The sequence below is a fragment of the Oncorhynchus kisutch genome, linkage group LG26 (genome assembly GCF_002021735.2).
Source record: "Oncorhynchus kisutch isolate 150728-3 linkage group LG26, Okis_V2, whole genome shotgun sequence".
NCBI lineage: Eukaryota > Metazoa > Chordata > Actinopteri > Salmoniformes > Salmonidae > Oncorhynchus > Oncorhynchus kisutch.
The window spans coordinates 42,837,476-42,855,106 of record NC_034199.2 but is presented as its reverse complement, the minus strand read 5'-3'; the positions used below and the strand labels follow the sequence as shown (position 1 = coordinate 42,855,106).

Genomic DNA, 17,631 nt, shown 5'->3' with positions numbered 1-17,631 from the left:
GTAACCAGGAGGTGAGGCCTCATTTAACACAGTCAATTCATAAGGCTTAAGCCATGTTTCAGTCAGGCTGATCACATCAAGATTATGATCAGTGATTAGTTCCTTGAGTATAACTTTCTTGGAAGTGAGGGATCTAACATTAAATAGCCCTATTTTGAGATGTGAGATATCACAATCTCTTTCAATAATGACAGGAATGGAAGAGGTATTTTTTCCAGTGAGATTGCTAAGGCGAACGCCACACCTCCAACTAGGAGGGAGTTGTCACTCCTCAGCAGGCCAGGCTTGATCCAAAGGACATATTTCCACTGGTCTAATGTCCATTGCTCGTGTTTCTTGGCCCAAGCAAGTCTCTTCTTATTATTGCTGTCCTTTAGTAGTGGTTTCTTTGCAGCAATTCGACCACGAAGGCCTGATTCATGCAGTCTACTCTGAACAGTTGATGTTGAGATGCGTCTGTTACTTGAACTCTGTGAATCATTTATTTTGGGCTGCAATTTCGGAGGCCGGTAACTCTAATGAGCCTCTGCAGCAGTGGTAACTCTGGGTCTATCTTTCCTGTGGTGGTCCTCATGAGAGCCAGTTTCATCATAGCGATTGATGGTTTTTGCGACTGCACATGAAGAAACTTTCAAAGTTCTTGAGAATTTCCGGATTGACTGACCTTCATTTCTTAAAGTAATGATGGACTGTCGTTTCTCTTTGCTTATTGGAGCTGTTCTTGCCATAATATGGACTTGATATTTTACCAAACAGGCCTATATTCTGTATACCACCCCTACCTTGTCACAACACAACTGACTGGCTCAAACACATTAGGAAGGAAAGAAATTCTACAAATGAACAAGGCACACCTGTCGATTTAAATGCATTCCAGGTGACTACCTCATGAAGCTGGTTGAGAGAATGCCAAGAGTGTGCAAAGCTGTCATCAAGGCAAAGGGTTTTCTTTAACACTTTTTTGGTTACTGCATGATTCCATATTCCACTATTGACTGGTACTTATATATATATATATATCTAATACACTGCTCAAAAAAATAAAGGGAACACTAAAATCCTAGATCTGAATACTTTTTTCTTTACATAGTTGAATGTGCTGACAACAAAATCACACAAAAATTATCAATGGAAGTGTGTGTGGCCTCCACGTGCCTGTAAGACCTCCCTACAACGCCTGGGCATGCTCCTGATGAGGTGGCGGATGGTCTCCTGAGGGATCTCCTCCCAGACCTGGACTAAAGCATCTGCCAACTCCTGGACAGTCTGTGGTGCAACGTGGCGTTGGTGGATGGAGCTAGACATGATGTCCCAGATGTGCTCAATTGGATTCAGGTCTGGGGAACGGGCGGGCCAGTCCATAGCATCAATGCCTTTCTCTTGCAGGAACTGCTGACACACTCCAGCCACATGAGGTCTAGCATTATGTTGCATTAGGAGGAACCCAGGGCCAACCGCACCAGCATATGGTCTCACACGGGTCTGAGGATCTCAGCACATGGAGGAGGGCTGTGCGGCCCCCCAAAGAAATGCCACCCCACACCATGACTTACCCACCGCCAAACCGGTCATGCTGGAGGATGTTCCAGGCAGCAGAACGTTCTCCACCGCGTCTCCAGACTGTCACGTCTGTCACATGTGCTCAGTGTGAACCTGCTTTCATCTGTGAAGAGCACAGGGTGCCAGTGGCGAATTTGCCAATCTTGGTGTTCTCTGGCAAATGAAAAACGTCCTGCATGGTGTTGGGCTGTATGCACAACCCCCACCTTTGGACGTCGGGCCCTCATACCACCCTCATGGAGTCTGTTTCTGACCTTTTGAGCAGACACATGCACATTTGTAGCCTGCTGGAGGTCATTTTGCAGGGCTCTGGCAGTGCTCCTCCTTGCACAAAGGTGGAGGTAGCGGTCCTGCTGCTGGGTTGTTGCCCTCCTACGGCCTCCTCCACGTCTCCTGATGTACTGGCCTGTCTCCTGATAGCGCCTCCATGCTCTGGACACTATGCTGACAGACACAGCAAACCTTCTTGCCACAGCTCGCATTGATGTGCCATCCTGGATGAGCTGCACTACCTGAGCCACTTGTGTGGGTTGTAGACTCCGTCTCATGCTACCATTAGAGTGAAAGCACCGCCAGCATTCAAAAGTGACCAAAACATCAGCCAGGAAGCATAGGAACTGAGAAGTGGTCTGTGGTCCCCACCTGCAGAACCACTCCTTTATTGGGGGTGTCTTGCTAATTGCCTATAATTTCCACCTGTTGTCTATTCAATTTGCACAACAGCATGTGAAATTTATTGTCAATCAGTGTTGCTTCCTAAGTGGACAGTTTGATTTCACAGAAGTGTGATTGACTTGGAGTTACATTGTGTTGTTTAAGTGTTCCCTTTATTTTTTTGAGCAGCTTGTGTGTGTGTGTGTGTGTGTATGTATAACTTTGACAACCCTCCCCTATTTTGGACCACCCCTAGTAAATTTGGATCTGTCTCTTAATTAATTGAAGTTACTTGAACATTTTGCATTAATTACAGTAAAGTAAAGCAATTGAAAACATGTTTTTTTTTTTATTAAAATAGTTGAAAAACGCGTTTCATTTCAAGTAAGCATTTGGAAAATGTGTTTCGTTTCTTGTAAAAGAGATTAAAAACAAGACCTGCAGGATTTGCTAGGCCGTGACAGAGTGAATGTTTATGGACATGGCAGACTCTGCCTAGTTACATGTGACAGTGTTAAACCCGTATTGATCATTCGCTACATTTCTATGCGCCCAAATCTATTTTATAGGAAACGATAAGGAAACACTTTATGGATTTGGTGCAGAAGAGCCTACCCTGCGTACACCAGCGGTTGCGGGTAACGTTGCTACCAACCATGGTAGGCCAAATCCTGGTATTATGGTTGTGTCTCAACCTGCCTACAGCAAACTCAGGTGAGAGCCTTTCCTTTGTTTGGTTAGACTTAAAGCCCTAAATCAAACGCCGTTTTGAAAGTAAAAATAACAACCATCCAACAACGCTATTTTCTTTTCAACTTGAATGTGATAATGTAGGTTGGAGTTCCGTGGTTATCGCCAAAACTGAGTGTCAGGATCTGCAGCCAGGGAAGGGTTGATGATGATATAAACAAACGTAATCGTAGTTAATATGTGTTTTGTCCCAAATAGAGAAACAATATTTTCTTGGGAGGCAAAACCAATGAAGAGTGTACACAAAGCAGGCTACTTTAGACCGCTAAAGCAAGCACACTCATTGTTTCAAGAAATGCACCTTTTGTTGTAGCTAAATCTCTTAACACTAGGCTACAATCACCTCCCCTGAATATCTTACTAAATTACCGGAACACAATATTACTCAGTTTAAAAGTCAATGTAACCTTTTTTTTATATTCAGGGTCAGTATGGCGTATTGTGTGTCGTCCGTGATCTCGAAGTGACTTTCATTTATAACCTGCACCAGTACAGTCTGCCTGGATATAAGTGAGGATGTGTACAACTGGATTTTTTCAGCCAATCGCGCTTGTCCAAAGTTGATCTCGTTCCCTTAGATTGTTTTTTTTCTTCTATTGAGGTATCAAGAAGTTACTGCTAGGCTATGTCGGATTGTTTTAAATATGTATACCGTTTCAAATAGGATTGTTCATATTTCTACCTTATTGGTAACGTATTTGATTCCCATGACATGCGCAGGTGAGTCATTTTTTTTCCACTCAGAGGGTAATATCACATCAAATATAAATATTTAACCTATGACTTGATTTGAAAGAATATACTTAGAGTACCAAGGTACTGAATGTGCAATAGGCCTAGCCATTATGCCCAGTGGACATTTCAATTAATTATATATAATAATTGATTCTTGAAGAATACAATTCTTCATAAAGTTAGTTAACGTTACCGTTTTACCCAGATTGTCTATACCTGTATTTCAAGGCTTTGGTCCATTGTTTCCATTTGTTTTTGTAAACAAACATACCTGATATCAAAGTAGGACTCGGTTGTCAAAAGGCTTACCATCTTCACTGTTATGCTATTAGTGCTAACATTATTTTAATAAGTAATTATGCGTGTGTTTACACCCGTTTTAATTATAAAACCTAATTTTACGTCTTGTGTTCAAATAGAGAAACAGATTTGGAATTATTTATATTTTCTAAGAGGCAAAACACGGAGCGTACACAAAACAGGCTACTTTAGACCGCTAAGGCAAGCACACACATTGTTTAAAGAAATGCACCTTTTGTTGTAGCTAAATCTCTTAACACTAGGCTACAATCACCTCCCCTGAATATCTTACTAAATTACCGGAACACAATATTACAGTTTAAAAGTCAATGTAACCTTTTTTTTATATTCAGGGTCAGTATGGCGTATTGTGTCGTCCGTTATCTCGAAGTGACTTTCATTTATAACCTGCACCAGTACAGTCTGCCTGGATATAAGTGAGGATGTGTACAACGGGATTTTTCAGCCAATCATGTGTGTCCGATGTTTATTCATCTAGTTTCCTGGAAATTGGATTGTTTTGCATCGACTTCAGATTTTAAATGACTGCTAAAACTAGGCTATTTCTAATAGTTTCAAATATGATTGCTATTCCCATGACATGCGCAGGTAAGTATTTTTTTCTCACTCAAATGGTACCTAAAATATTGTAATATATATATATATATATATATATATATATATATATATAGCCTACTCATTGATTTAAAAGAATTTGACCTATAAATAGGATACCAAGGTATGTGCAATACGCCTAGAACTGTAGTCTAATAGACACTTAAATTAATAGTATTTAATCATTGATTCTTGAACACATGCCTCGTAAGTACAACTGCCTTACCCCATTAGACTATACCTAAATAAATATAAAGTTGTCCTCCATTGTTTCCATTTGTTTTTGTAAACACAAAAATGTTCAAGGTCAAGTTTTATTTGTCACATGACACGTCTAACTAGCAAGCCCTTCCCAACAGAAGGAGTATTCAATATAAAACAAAGTATAATAGGAAAATGAACATAAAAACATGAGATAAATGGAAGAGGCAGCTACAGGGTCAATGCCAGTACCAAATGAACAATGTGCAGGGATACTGGAGTAGTGAGGTAAATATGTACATGTAGGCAGGGATTGGGAGAAAGTGACTTGTAGCATGATAAATAGTATTATAATAAACAGTATGGCAGCAGTATCAGTAGTGTGAGTGATTGTGTGTAAGAGAGTCAGTCAATGTATACCTGATCAAATCTAATGTTATTTGTCACATGCGCCGAATACAACAGGTATAGATAGACCTTACTTACTTACAAGCCCTTAACAAAAAATGCAGTTTTAAGAAAAATATGCATTCAGTAAAAAATGTATAAGTAAAAATATAAATTAAAGTAACAAATATTTAAAGAGCAGCAGTCAAATAACAATAGCAAGGCTATATACACAGGGTACCGGTACAGGGTCAATGTACAATGTGCGGGGACACCGGTTAGTCAAGGTAATTGAGGTAATATATACATGTAGGTAGAGTTAAAGTGACTATGCATAGATAATAAACAGAGAGTAGCAGCAGCATAAAAGAGGAGGCATGCAAATAGTCTGGGTAGCCATTTGATTAGCTGTTCAAGAGTCTTATGGCTTGGGGGTAGAAGCTGTTGAGAAGCCTTTTGGACCTTTTGGATATCAATGTCCCAGGTTTTAACAGTTGACCAGGTAGGTCATAAATGGCCTGTTCACTGTTATGCTACTAGTGCTACCATGATTATTATACTGTTATGTTACCAGTGCTACCATGATTATTATACTGTTATGTTACTAGTGCTACCATGGTTATTATACTGTTATGTTACTAGTGCTACCATGATTATTATACTGTTATGCTACTAGTGCTACCATGGTTATTATACTGTTATGTTACTAGTGCTACCATGATTATTATACTGTTATGTTACTAGTGCTACCATGATTATTATACTGTTATGTTACTAGTGCTACCATGGTTATTATACTGTTATGTTACTAGTGCTACCATGATTATTATACTGTTATGCTACTAGTGCTACCATGGTTATTATACTGTTATGCTACTAGTGCTACCATGGTTATTATACTGTTATGCTACTAGTGCTACCATGGTTATTATACTGTTATGCTACTAGTGCTACCATGGTTATTATACTGTTATGTTACTAGTGCTACCATGGTTATTATACTGTTATGTTACTAGTGCTACCATGATTATTATACTGTTATGTTACTAGTGCTACCATGATTATTATACTGTTATGTTACTAGTGCTACCATGATTATTATACTGTTATGTTACTAGTGCTACCATGATTATTATACTGTTATGTTACTAGTGCTACCATGATTATTATACTGTTATGTTACTAGTGCTACCATGATTATTATACTGTTATGTTACTAGTGCTACCATGATTTCAGTAAGTAATTGTGTGTGTTTATGTAACAGTATTGTTTCCATCCATTAATGTGCCTGTTTTTTTTTCTAGCTACCCATTCCCTGAAGTATTTCTACACAGCACTCCCACAATCTACTGGCCTTCCAGAGTTCAGCGCTGTTACTTATCTGGATGAGGAACCAATTTATTTCTATGACAGTTCTACAAAGGAAGTGGTAGCTCGACAGGAGTGGGTAAAAGAAGCCGTGGATCCAGACTTCTGGAGAAGAAATACACAAATTCTTAAGGAGACTGAGAAGGTGTTCAAAAACAACATGGACACTGCAAGAGATCGCTTCAACCAGACAAGTTAGTAGGCAGTCATCAGAGCATGTTTTGATAGATGGCTAACCGTAAACACTCATTGAATATTGAAGGATCGATGTTACTATGTTGTTTCCTTTTAGGTGCCCGTACATTGCAGGTAATGTACAGCTGTGAGTCGGTTGAGGAAACTGGTGCTACAGAGGGACATGAACAGTATGGATATGGAGGAGAGGACTTCCTGTTATTTGATCTGAAGAATGAAAGATGGATTGCACCTGTTCGGCAGGGACACATCACCAAAATAAAGTGGGACGCTAATGTTCCTAAACTTAAAGCCAAAATTCACTATCTAACCCACACATGTAATGAATGGCTGAACAAATATGTTTCCAATCGGAGACGCATGCTGCAGAGGACAGGTATTGTTGTTATTGTTACGACTTCGTTTATTTTTACACAATTTTAGTAGGTTTACTATTTCCATGTCTTGGAGATTCTAATTACATGTATACATATCTTTCAAACAAACTTGTCCAGTAGCCTTCCTCTGGAATAGTGTACAGCCAGATAATGTCATCTGAAGAACAAAATAACACTATAGAGATGTATGTATTTGATCAATATCCTGATGTTTGTATATTTGCTTTCCACAGCCCCACCGCAGGTAACTTTGTTTCAGAAAGAACCCTTCTATCGTGTGACCTGCCATGCAACAGGCTTCTATCCGAACGCAATCATGATATTTTGGAGAAGAGATGGGGTAGACGTCCATGGTGATGTGGTGCATGAAGAGACCCTGCCTAACGGGGATGGGACGTATCAGAAGAGAACCCATCTCACGGTGTCCCCTGAAGACCTACAGAAGCACGACTACAAATGCACTGTCAAACACAGTGGCAATGATGTGGTTCTGTCTGCTAACAGGGACAGCATTCGTAGCAACAGCAGGAATACTCAGGGTTAGTAGTACTCCTATTATCTAAGTCAGTTCTCAAGGACCCTGGGAATTCAGGATTTTGTTTCTAAATATTACATCTAAACGTTATGTTCTAAACTTCTATGTGTTATTCATCTATTAGCAAACCAGTTGTATATGGCAGCCTGCATTCTTATTGGCCACTGTGAAAAGTGATGTTGTCATCCTCTGCCCCTAGAGTCTGATCAGTTTTAATCACAATTAACACAAAACTTGATTAATTGTCTCATCAATGTCTTCACTAATAGTGTGTGTGTCATGAAATCAAATGTATTCACATTGAGCAATTCTTCTTTGATCTCAGGGGTCTCCATCATCATCACTATCAATATGGTCTTGATGTTGGTCATATTGGCCTTCATGGTTACTGGTACGTCAAGCCCTCTTCACCACTATAGACACCAGCAGACACACAAATGTGGCAACAACTTAAAACGTCCAGTGCATCAGTACATTTGAATGTCAATAATACACAACACCATAGTGTTACATGTATTTTGTTTTGTCATTGAAATGATTGAAACAGATTGATATGATTTAGATTACCAATGATGATGAGCGAAGGTATTAACTAATTGCCACATATTTTTCTCCTATTATCCAAGTGCTTGTCTTAAAGAGAACGAGGGACTGCAAAGGAAAAGGTAAGTTCCCACCTATTCTTTTAAGCACTATGTTCCTGTTGATAATAGTGCAAAATGAGGGGTTTGAAACTACTTTACTCAATTGCTGCAGTGTCTACTAAACAATACAGTGATCATTATATTGAATTTAACAAATATTCTGACATTTAACTCTTAGTTTATTGGAATAACATTCATTTTCAGTCTTACACGGGGCAAGGTTAGTCAGTTTTGAAATTCTGAAGCTATAATAGTGTTAATCTTTCCACTATCCTTCTAGAACCAACAACTGGAAAGGAAAAACAATGTCCAAGTGAGTACTGAACTGTGTTGTGCTGTATGAAATAGAGGAGTGAATCCTTTACGAAGGATTTCATATCAGTCAGTAACCTACTCAACTATACTCAACTTTCCTTACTGAAAAGGTGAGGTGGAAGTTATTGTGAAATGTTCCTTTTTCCCCAATTCTCAGTAAGTCACCTGGAGAAGAATGTTATTCTGCTCAACAATTGTGAGTATTCAGATTTCTATTTTACACAAATATGACCTTTCGGCAGTTAAGAAATTCAGTCTGGTAGTTGTTTCCCTTTTCATTAAGAGTATAATTTGAGGAGTTGGAACATTAAAGAGCTTTGCAAAATGTATGTAAATAATCCGTCAAGGCATTTCCTCCAATACTGATTGAAATAAAAAATATATTTATTTCCCCCTAGCAAAACCTGCTGAAATGGAGAAATCAAAATGTGAGTACTGCCAGGCAGAGTTATTGTCAGTGATAATACATTTTATATTGATAAGTGCCCCCCCCACTCACTTGTATGTCTTCAATGTACTTTCCGTACTGAAACCTGGGAAATTGAAGCAGTGAAGTACAGACACCGCAATATGACATCACCATACACGGTGAGGAGCCTAGATGGTCTGTGGTGGAGAGACTTCATAAGTCACCCAACTATTCTGGTGATGTCCTATCATTAAGTCTTCCATTAATGCATTCTTGTTTAAATGTCCCCGGTGTCAGTAGGGAAAGTAGAAACCTATGTGATTTTCACAGTTTAATGTTGACATGTTAAAATAAGAAATATGCTGCTTTTCAGTGAGCCATTCAGCTGATACTCTCCAGTGCCCGACTCAAGATACGACAGGTAAGAATATTTATTCCTGTATTTGTATAGCTTCATAGTTGGAGTTGAAAACAGGTTCTTCAATGAACAATCTGAAACCGGTCAATGAATGCAAAGGAATCTAAATGTCACTTTAAATGCACCAATGACTTGACGCAGACTCCCCTTCAAGGTATTTTGTGGACCTGAAGACACTGTAGAGTTTTGAGTTTATTAGTCATCCAGACCTCTTATAGGTTCCTCTTGATACTACCCATCCCGGATCCGGGATCGTGACTACAGGCTCAGCTCATTACCATAACGCAAAATGCGAAAAAATATTCTTAGAAATTTTTAACCTCCACACCTATACAAGTCCAATAGCTCAAATGAAAGATAAACACCTTGTTCATCTACCCAGCAAGTCAGATTTCTAAAATGTTTTACGGCGAAAACACACCACACATTTATATTAGACCACCACCGAAACAAAAGACAAGAGGCGGCCATTTTGTCCCAGAAAATATAAAATTATAAAAGCAGGATTAAAAAATAAATTATTCACTAACCTTTTGAAAATCTTCATCAGATGACAGTAATAGGACATGTTACACAGTACATTTTTTTTTTTCAATAATATGCTATTTATATCCATAAATCTCTGTTTACAATGACGACATTTTTGAAAAATGCTACTCAAATGTCCGGAGAAATTATGATAGCTCCGACAGATAACGTCAGATAACAAGCAATACACATGACTAAATATACATGTTCTACATATAGTTACAAAGATACAGTTCTTCTTAATGCAACCGCTGTGTTACATTTATTTTTAACGTTACAGAATTCGTTCACTAGGCTATAATATGAGGCGGCGCTCAGATATTAGCTGTATGTCTCCTCTACGTTTGGAGAGCACAGAAACCCAAAATGAACCACATAAATATTCCCTTACCTTTGATGTTCTTCGATCAGAAGACGTGGAAGGAGTTATACTTACCCAATACATCGTTTGGTTTCAAGTTGTGTGTCTCTGTATTAGCATATGCCAACAGCTTCAGCTGAAATGCACCCAAAATGACTTCTGGTCCCGCACTCTTGCGAATCAAAACTTCTAAATTACATATTATATGTCGACTAAACTGGTCAAACTAAGTGCAGAATCGAGCATTAGGATGTTTTAATCATGTTAAACAAAGATCAGCGCGAACAGACAAACTGAAGTCAATTGGTGCTTCATGGAAAAAAAGACTGAGGCGCGCAATAGAGTGCATGTATTTTCGCGTGACCCGAATGTTTTAGCCCGCCAAAGGACGGGGGCGCGCTAGATTCTCACAAAGAACGCGTCATTTGAAAGCAGACATCGCGCTGAACACATAGAAACTGTTCCTGGATCCGTAGCTGGTTGGGAAGGGTGGGGGCGATGACGTCCAAGTTGTCCCAACTTTTCTGTTGCCAAGAGGGTGTTTGGAAGAAAGGCTGCCCTGGGAGTTCTGCTTTACATACAGACATAATTTAAACGGTTTTAGAAACTTTAGAGTGTTTTCTATTCAATAATAATTATTATATGCATATATTAGCAATTTTGGAAAAAAATATTTTCAGTTTACTATGGGCACGCACTTCCTCCAAAGGGGGCAGTATTCAGCCCTAAGCTCAAGAGGTTATTAAAAATAGTCTGGATGGTGGCCTCCCCTCATAAATTATTTTCAGTTTGTTGTTTATTTATCCAAATCAAATCAAATTTATTTATATAGCCCTTAGTACATCAGCTGATATCTCAAAGTGCTGTACAGAAACCCAGCCTAAAACCCCAAACAGCAAGCAATGCAGGTGTAGAAGCACGATGGCTAGGAAAAACTCCCTAGAAATCCCCACATCACATGTACAAATGTAGCTCTGTTATTTTTATTTTACCGTTGTTTTACTAGGTAAGTTGACTGAGAACACGTTCTCATTTACAGCAATGACCTGGGGAATAGTTACAGGGGAGAGGAGGGGGATGAATGAGCCAATTGTAAGATGGGGATGATTAGGTGACTGTGATGGAATTTATCCAGGACACCGGGGTTAACACCCCTACTCTTACGATAAGTGCCATGGGATCTTTAATGACCTCAGAGTCAGGACACCCATTAAACGTCCCATCCGAAATACGGCACCCTACACAGGGCAGTGTCCCCAATCACTGCCCTGGGGCATGTTAGTTGGGTTTGATTCCCACGGGGGAGTAGTAGGAAGAAATTATGAAAATGAATGCAGTCACTACTGTTAGTCGATCTGGATAAGAGTGTCTGCTAAAGGACTAAAATGTGAAGCATAATCATGGAGGGTGAGGGAGATAAAAATCAGATAGCTTGTGGGGGGGATCTTACTCAAATGCACACAATACTGTGAATTTAGTCTATAGATTATGTTCATTTACAGGATATCCTGTTTACATGCTATGAAAAATATCCAACTAATATTGTAGTGCAATTCATTGAAGTAATTAATCTTCCGCTGTTTTAAGGTGAATTTTGTTCAGGAAAGTTCAGGATGAATGTTTTCATATTTAAGGTTCCGACAGAACGTCCAACAGAAGCAGAACAATTTCCTCAAGCTCTTCTGGCGGCTCTGATGACTCTGGAGACTCTACGTAAGTATCCATTATATTGTGATCCTTTTATTGAATAAAATCTGCATGTAAAGTAAATGTTTTGAATCCTGTGTGACAGATGAACTTGTGATTTTGTACATGGATATAACTTTCGAAGTGCTGTGCTTTGTTCTCTGATTTCATTAAAAAACATTTTTTTATCTATGCTTTCCCCCTAGAACTCCTCTTGTCAAGAAACGTAAGTTGGGATCTGTTTAACATCTTATTTGCTGTATGCTCTTGAATAGTTTTAATATATTTTAATTACACAAATCTGCTTTAATAACATATCTGCTAATAGTGCTGATAGTATATTCTCTTTCCTTTGTTTTTAGTCTAGGTCGACTGCAGTTGGAGGGCTGTCTTCTTTTTTGTATTGGGACTCTGGAGTAACTCCCTGGCTATTTTAATTGAATGTTCAAATTTGACTTTGTGTGTTGTAGTGTACAACTTCAACTATAACGAATATATGCTCTATTGATCCTCACCTGTTAAGGATATGGTTGCATATGGCTCAGGTTAATGTATCTAGCCTTCCTAACAAAATACATTATTGTTCATCTGTGATCTATGAAATGCTCTTAATCTATGAGCCGGAGATCGATTGCTCTGGTCTCCACCCATATTCCTGGGGAAAATCGCGGTCTTTTCTCGTTGAATTGAGAATACAACACCGTATCACTGTCGTGATTATTTCTCCCCTGTTTTCAGGGGCGTAACATATGCAGATGATACAGTGATATATGTGCATGAGAGAGATTAAAGTAGATGTCACGTGTCAAAATTTTGATTGATGACCCTATGTGAACCTATGTGAACGCTATGTGAACCCTATGTAGTGATGACGTGTGCATGTCTTCTGGTCAGGCAAGCCTGGTTAGGTGGGGGCTATGGGGTGAGTAAGGGTCCATTTGACAGGCCGTTAATGATTGATGACCCAAGCCTGATAGGCAAGCCTGGTTAGGTGGGGGCTATGGGGTGAGTAAGGGTCCATTTGACAGGCCGTTAATGATTGATGACCCAAGCCTGATTTATGACCCTATGTAATGATTTATGACCCTATGTCATGTAGAAGGGTGCATGCCCAGGGTTGAGTAAGTGACCATGTGTCAGGTCAACCTGTTACTGTTTCTCACGGTTTGGGTTGGTTAAGGCCCCTTATAAAGCCGCTGAACAATACCTGTTTAAGAGTGCACAAGATCTTAAGAATAACCATGGAATTTGGGATCGGTACCAAAGCAGTGATGACGGTAACAACTGAAACAGGCCTTCGGGTTGCCCATAGAGCAAGGGCAAAGTATCAACCAGCAATATATGATGCGCCAAAAAAACGTTTTTTAAATGTGTATAGAACCCAAATACCGCCAGCAAATGCTCTGACAGATCAAGTGTTGATGTCTAATGGCCAGCAGTGGGGGTATCGGTTTGATTACCTGGCCTGTAGAGTGACCCTCTATACGGTAGATGAAGGAGAAGAATATACAGACCAGACTGTAGGCTTGGAATATGGTGTTGAAGACTGGTCGGTTTTTCGCAAGGTTGTATGTCCTGAACTGAGCCTTATCACCAAGGGGTATAGTGTGTTCACGGGTGTAGAGAAATGCTAATTCTTATGTAGGTGACCAAACTATTGTTGATAAAGGGCTACAACTCAGAGTTGAGCCTGTGGGGTCCCCTACAGGATAGCTCCCGCATTACACTAATGGCCAAAACCAGCGCACACACACATGATCTCCGTTGTAGCTGAACGTTGAATGCCCGAAGAGGATTCTACGATGACGGACAGACAACTGAGCCAATGGCGGAAGACTACAGACTACACCCCAGATGAACCAATCCAAAGATCCGATCTTCCAGAATCAACCTACATTCTTTCCTATATAATAGTGGTGTACTGATTGTAACGGTCTCTTCTTCGTCTGCGCTTCCGTACGAACCAGCGGGAGAGCCGTAATTACGCTGTTCTAGATATCTTCACTCTGAATAAACTGTAGCTTGTCATACAATTTACCACCTTGTCTGAATCGATCCTTGACCGACTCGTCCGTCTACATATCCAATTACTAACAGAAATGGTAGCAGAGGATGGTTTACTAACGATCCAGTCGAAGTGAGTTGATTTGGGTGTGGAGAAGGCGAGTTGGGGAAAGGACGATTCATTAAATAAATAAGAAAGACGGGTGAAGACTTTCGGGGGAGGGCAACAATTCTGCTCAACTCGGAAAACTGATTTCAAGGTGCACCATATAAAAATAAGGTAAGCAAAAGCCTGTTAAATCAAACTTTGCATATTGTCGAATAGTCTGTCCAAATTTTTATCAGTTTTTCCGAGTAAGTATGAATTCTTGTGTAAATTTATAATTTGCTGACGAGTCGAAATAACAGTGTACGTGAACATATGTAGTAACGAACCGGCGACGGCCGGTGTGATTTAAATCATTGATGAGATATCAGTAAGGGGATAGCTAATTACTATTCATTAAATCTGGCGCCGAGGGGACAAATTGTAATTTTGGGACCCGTGACCCGGTCAGCACAGTCTGCTAGCTTTCAATGATGAGTGATCACTGTTTTGTCTTTGATAGTTCCGATAGGGGTCGGGAATAGAGATCAGTAGGGGATAGCTAATTACTATTCATTAATTCTGCAGCCGAGGGGACAAATTGTAATTTTGGGACCCGTGACCCGGTGTGGTTCAGTCTGATAGAGATTCACCGATAGGGGTCGGACATGTGTAATAATTCTGATAGGGGTCAGCTCGATAGGGATCAGGAATAGAGATCAGTAGGGGATAGCTAATTACTATTCTTCAAATCTGATAAGTTGTAATTTTATCCTGTGGTCCGGTACGGCTCAGTCTGATAGAAATTCACTGATAAGGATCGGCTTTCAGGGGTCAGAGATATAACGTGCTGTTTTGTCTTGTTTTGTCTATTTGTAACTGTTTATGTTATGTTATGTTAAAATGCAATGTGGTTGTAATTGTTTCCATTAAGATTGTTGGTGGTTAGATAGAGGGAGAGAGAGAGAATTATAATAAGGGATATTGGATAAATCCGAAACTTCTATATTGTACCTATGTACCTATGTTAATAGGTACATGTATAAATGTATAATCAGGAATGAAATGACTGATGTATAATTGAAATAATATCTGAATATAATATTTAAATATTGAGACTAAATAGTCGAATAGATCCCTTGGTTGTGCGCTCCACAAATGCTATACCAGCCCATGCGGTTTTTCTCAACCTGAATATACGAAGGAGAAGCTCTGAGATAAGGCAGAGCACGAGCAATAGTGTCTCTTCGAATACCTCGTGGGCATTAATCAACGTCGGGCGAAGTATATGCTAACTATATTCAGATAGAAGGAGAGAATTTCGATTAAAACTACGATTAAATTCCGATTGAATTAAATTAAATTACGTTTAAAGCAAATTCACAATGGCGAACCCCAATACTCCAAAGCTGAGGTTTAATGAGTTCCTAGAACAAAAAATTGAATATAGATCAGGGGGAAAGGAACGATGGACGCCTATAAAGAAAGTTTGGGAGGGATTGAAGTTAAGATGGACACAAGCAGGTTATCTAGGGGGGTGGCCGCCAACAGGGGCCCAGCTGAAAACAATGGAACGTGAGTTGAGAGGGACGTAGCAGGAGGCCAGAGACAAGGAAGTTGAAAGAAATAAAAGCCATGTATTTAAGAACCAAGGGATCAAACAGAGAATGAACAGAAGGCGGGGCCATTGCGTCTCCCACTGGTCTGCTTACTGGCGTAAATGAAGATTTGCAAGAATCAAATCCTGTGCATGAAACACGCTTGATATTCAGTCGGGGACTAATATCGATATGAATGAGGTCGGGGACAAAGCGAGTGTGGTACATGAGGTGTTTCAGTTGGAGCTGGAACCGGTGAGAATGTTGAAAAAGTCGCAGGCTTGCTGATGAGAGTTATATCATAGAATATTGAGGGGGGTGCATGACTGTTGGAAAGAGTGTTAAACTCTATTAACGCAAAATTCTTTTTGCGGATTTATATTATGAGGTTTGAACTATACTAATGTTGTAGAATTACATAATCAACATCTGAACATACTTACGTTAAACATTAATTGAGCCACTGAGTAATAGATAAGCTGTACACTAGGTACGGGGCGAAGGGTGTGGTCGATGTAAGACGGGAGTGGTGTTCTAACCAAATTATTTAGTTATTTTAATTCATTTACACAAGTACTTCCCGGGTATTGATTTTGGTTTGATTGTTCAGATAACATCATTGAAATTAAACAGGAGGTCAAGGTATACTAACATTAGAATCTGTTTTCATTATGGAGAACTATGAAAGGCCCGCAGAGTGGATTGCAGGCTGAGGTTTTTATGTTAAAGGGACAGTGCACATTTATCACAGTTGTGTGTGTCTGTCTAATGGCTGGGTATTTAAGAAGTATTTTTGGGAGAAAATTTGGAGAAACACGAATAAGACATGAAACATCGAGACAAATTATTTGAGTTTGAGGGGATTATCATAATTATTAGGTTTTGTTTTTGTAGTAAATGTTTGGGTTAAGGGGATTTCCATGTTCCCAGAGACATGATATTTTAAAGAGGCACGCTCACATATGGAACCTTTATGAGTTTTTTATTTTATGAGTTTTAATTACACAAGTAATTTTTATTTTATTTTAAGGATAAAGGGTTCTTTAATATGTCTAATATGGTATGGAACACGAATGTGGGGGGATGGTGTAACCCGTGACCGGATTTCATGGCTCTCTCGGGTGGTCTGATCAGCCACAAGGGGGTGCCATTTGAATAATACATTTGTGGTCATGGGTAATACTGTTAAAAAAATATATTTTTTATTTTTTTATTAATTTAATTTGTTTTTTAAGGTAACTTAATTATAGTGGAGTTTACTTAACCTATATAAAGACTTTAGTAATTGCCACCATAGACATGTTTTTCTAAAAATAAAAATCCATGAGTTTAGATAAAGCCAAACAGTGAGACATTTAGTTAAAATGTGGAAACATGGGAAAAGGCAGACAGATGAGCCCTCCCCCGCACTGCAGAGACCTTGACGGTTGGAGAGCAGAGAGGAGAAGTTTTAGAAGGGAGCCAGGACGAGCAAAGATAACGGAGTGTGTAGATAACAGTCACTGAGTGGAGACAAAAGGGAGAATCGGACATGTGGGAAATTAAAGGGGCGCTCCTACATGATAATGTCAGAACAGACGGATAATATACTAATCTTACCTAAGTCATTATTTAGAGCAGGTAAAGTTGTTACCTGGGCAAAGCTAGGTATCAAAAGGGGGATAGGTAACTTGTGGTCTAGGATAGGATGGGGCCTATTGGATAAGAAACTAATATTTTTTTTAAATGTAGTTAACAAATGGGCATAGAAGTTAAAGATAGAATCAGATCAAACATGAGAAACTGTTTGTTAACCAAGCCTGTATGTCCAGCATTTTATGCATTATAGGTGAACTGCAGGTGAAGTCACTCAATCCAGTCCCAGAGGCTTGTTGGGGGGACCATACCAAGGTCTCCTGGTGGCAG

At 39.5% G+C, this 17,631-nt stretch overlaps 1 protein-coding gene across 2 annotated transcripts; it reads left to right on the top strand.

Annotated features, from left to right (window-relative positions):
* Positions 1–2,438: 2,438 nt before the first annotated feature.
* LOC109870790 (major histocompatibility complex class I-related gene protein) lies at positions 2,439–12,633 on the top strand. 2 transcript variants are annotated; one of them, XM_020461405.2, is made up of 13 exons: positions 2,439–2,928; positions 6,508–6,765; positions 6,864–7,142; positions 7,377–7,682; positions 8,004–8,069; positions 8,305–8,343; positions 8,603–8,635; positions 8,795–8,833; positions 9,036–9,065; positions 9,420–9,467; positions 11,988–12,066; positions 12,246–12,265; positions 12,402–12,633. In XM_020461405.2, exons 1-13 carry the CDS (start codon positions 2,805–2,807, stop codon positions 12,404–12,406), a joined length of 1,326 nt encoding a protein of 441 aa, XP_020316994.1. In that variant the 5' UTR covers positions 2,439–2,804; the 3' UTR covers positions 12,407–12,633. The 2 variants fall into 2 exon arrangements, with proteins under 2 accessions (XP_020316994.1, XP_031661301.1); XM_031805441.1 differs by lacking the exon at positions 2,439–2,928 and adding an exon at positions 3,453–3,684.
* Positions 12,634–17,631: the final 4,998 nt, after the last annotated feature.

Bases quoted from the DNA above. Each gene is read 5' to 3' on its own strand.
- LOC109870790 (XM_020461405.2), top strand. From the start codon at position 2,805: ATGGATTTGGTGCAGAAGAGCCTACCCTGCGTACACCAGCGGTTGCGG. The intron at 9,468-11,987 runs GTAAGAATATTT...TTCATATTTAAG, and splicing joins CCCGACTCAAGATACGACAG to GTTCCGACAGAACGTCCAAC. The intron at 12,067-12,245 runs GTAAGTATCCAT...CTTTCCCCCTAG, and splicing joins GATGACTCTGGAGACTCTAC to AACTCCTCTTGTCAAGAAAC.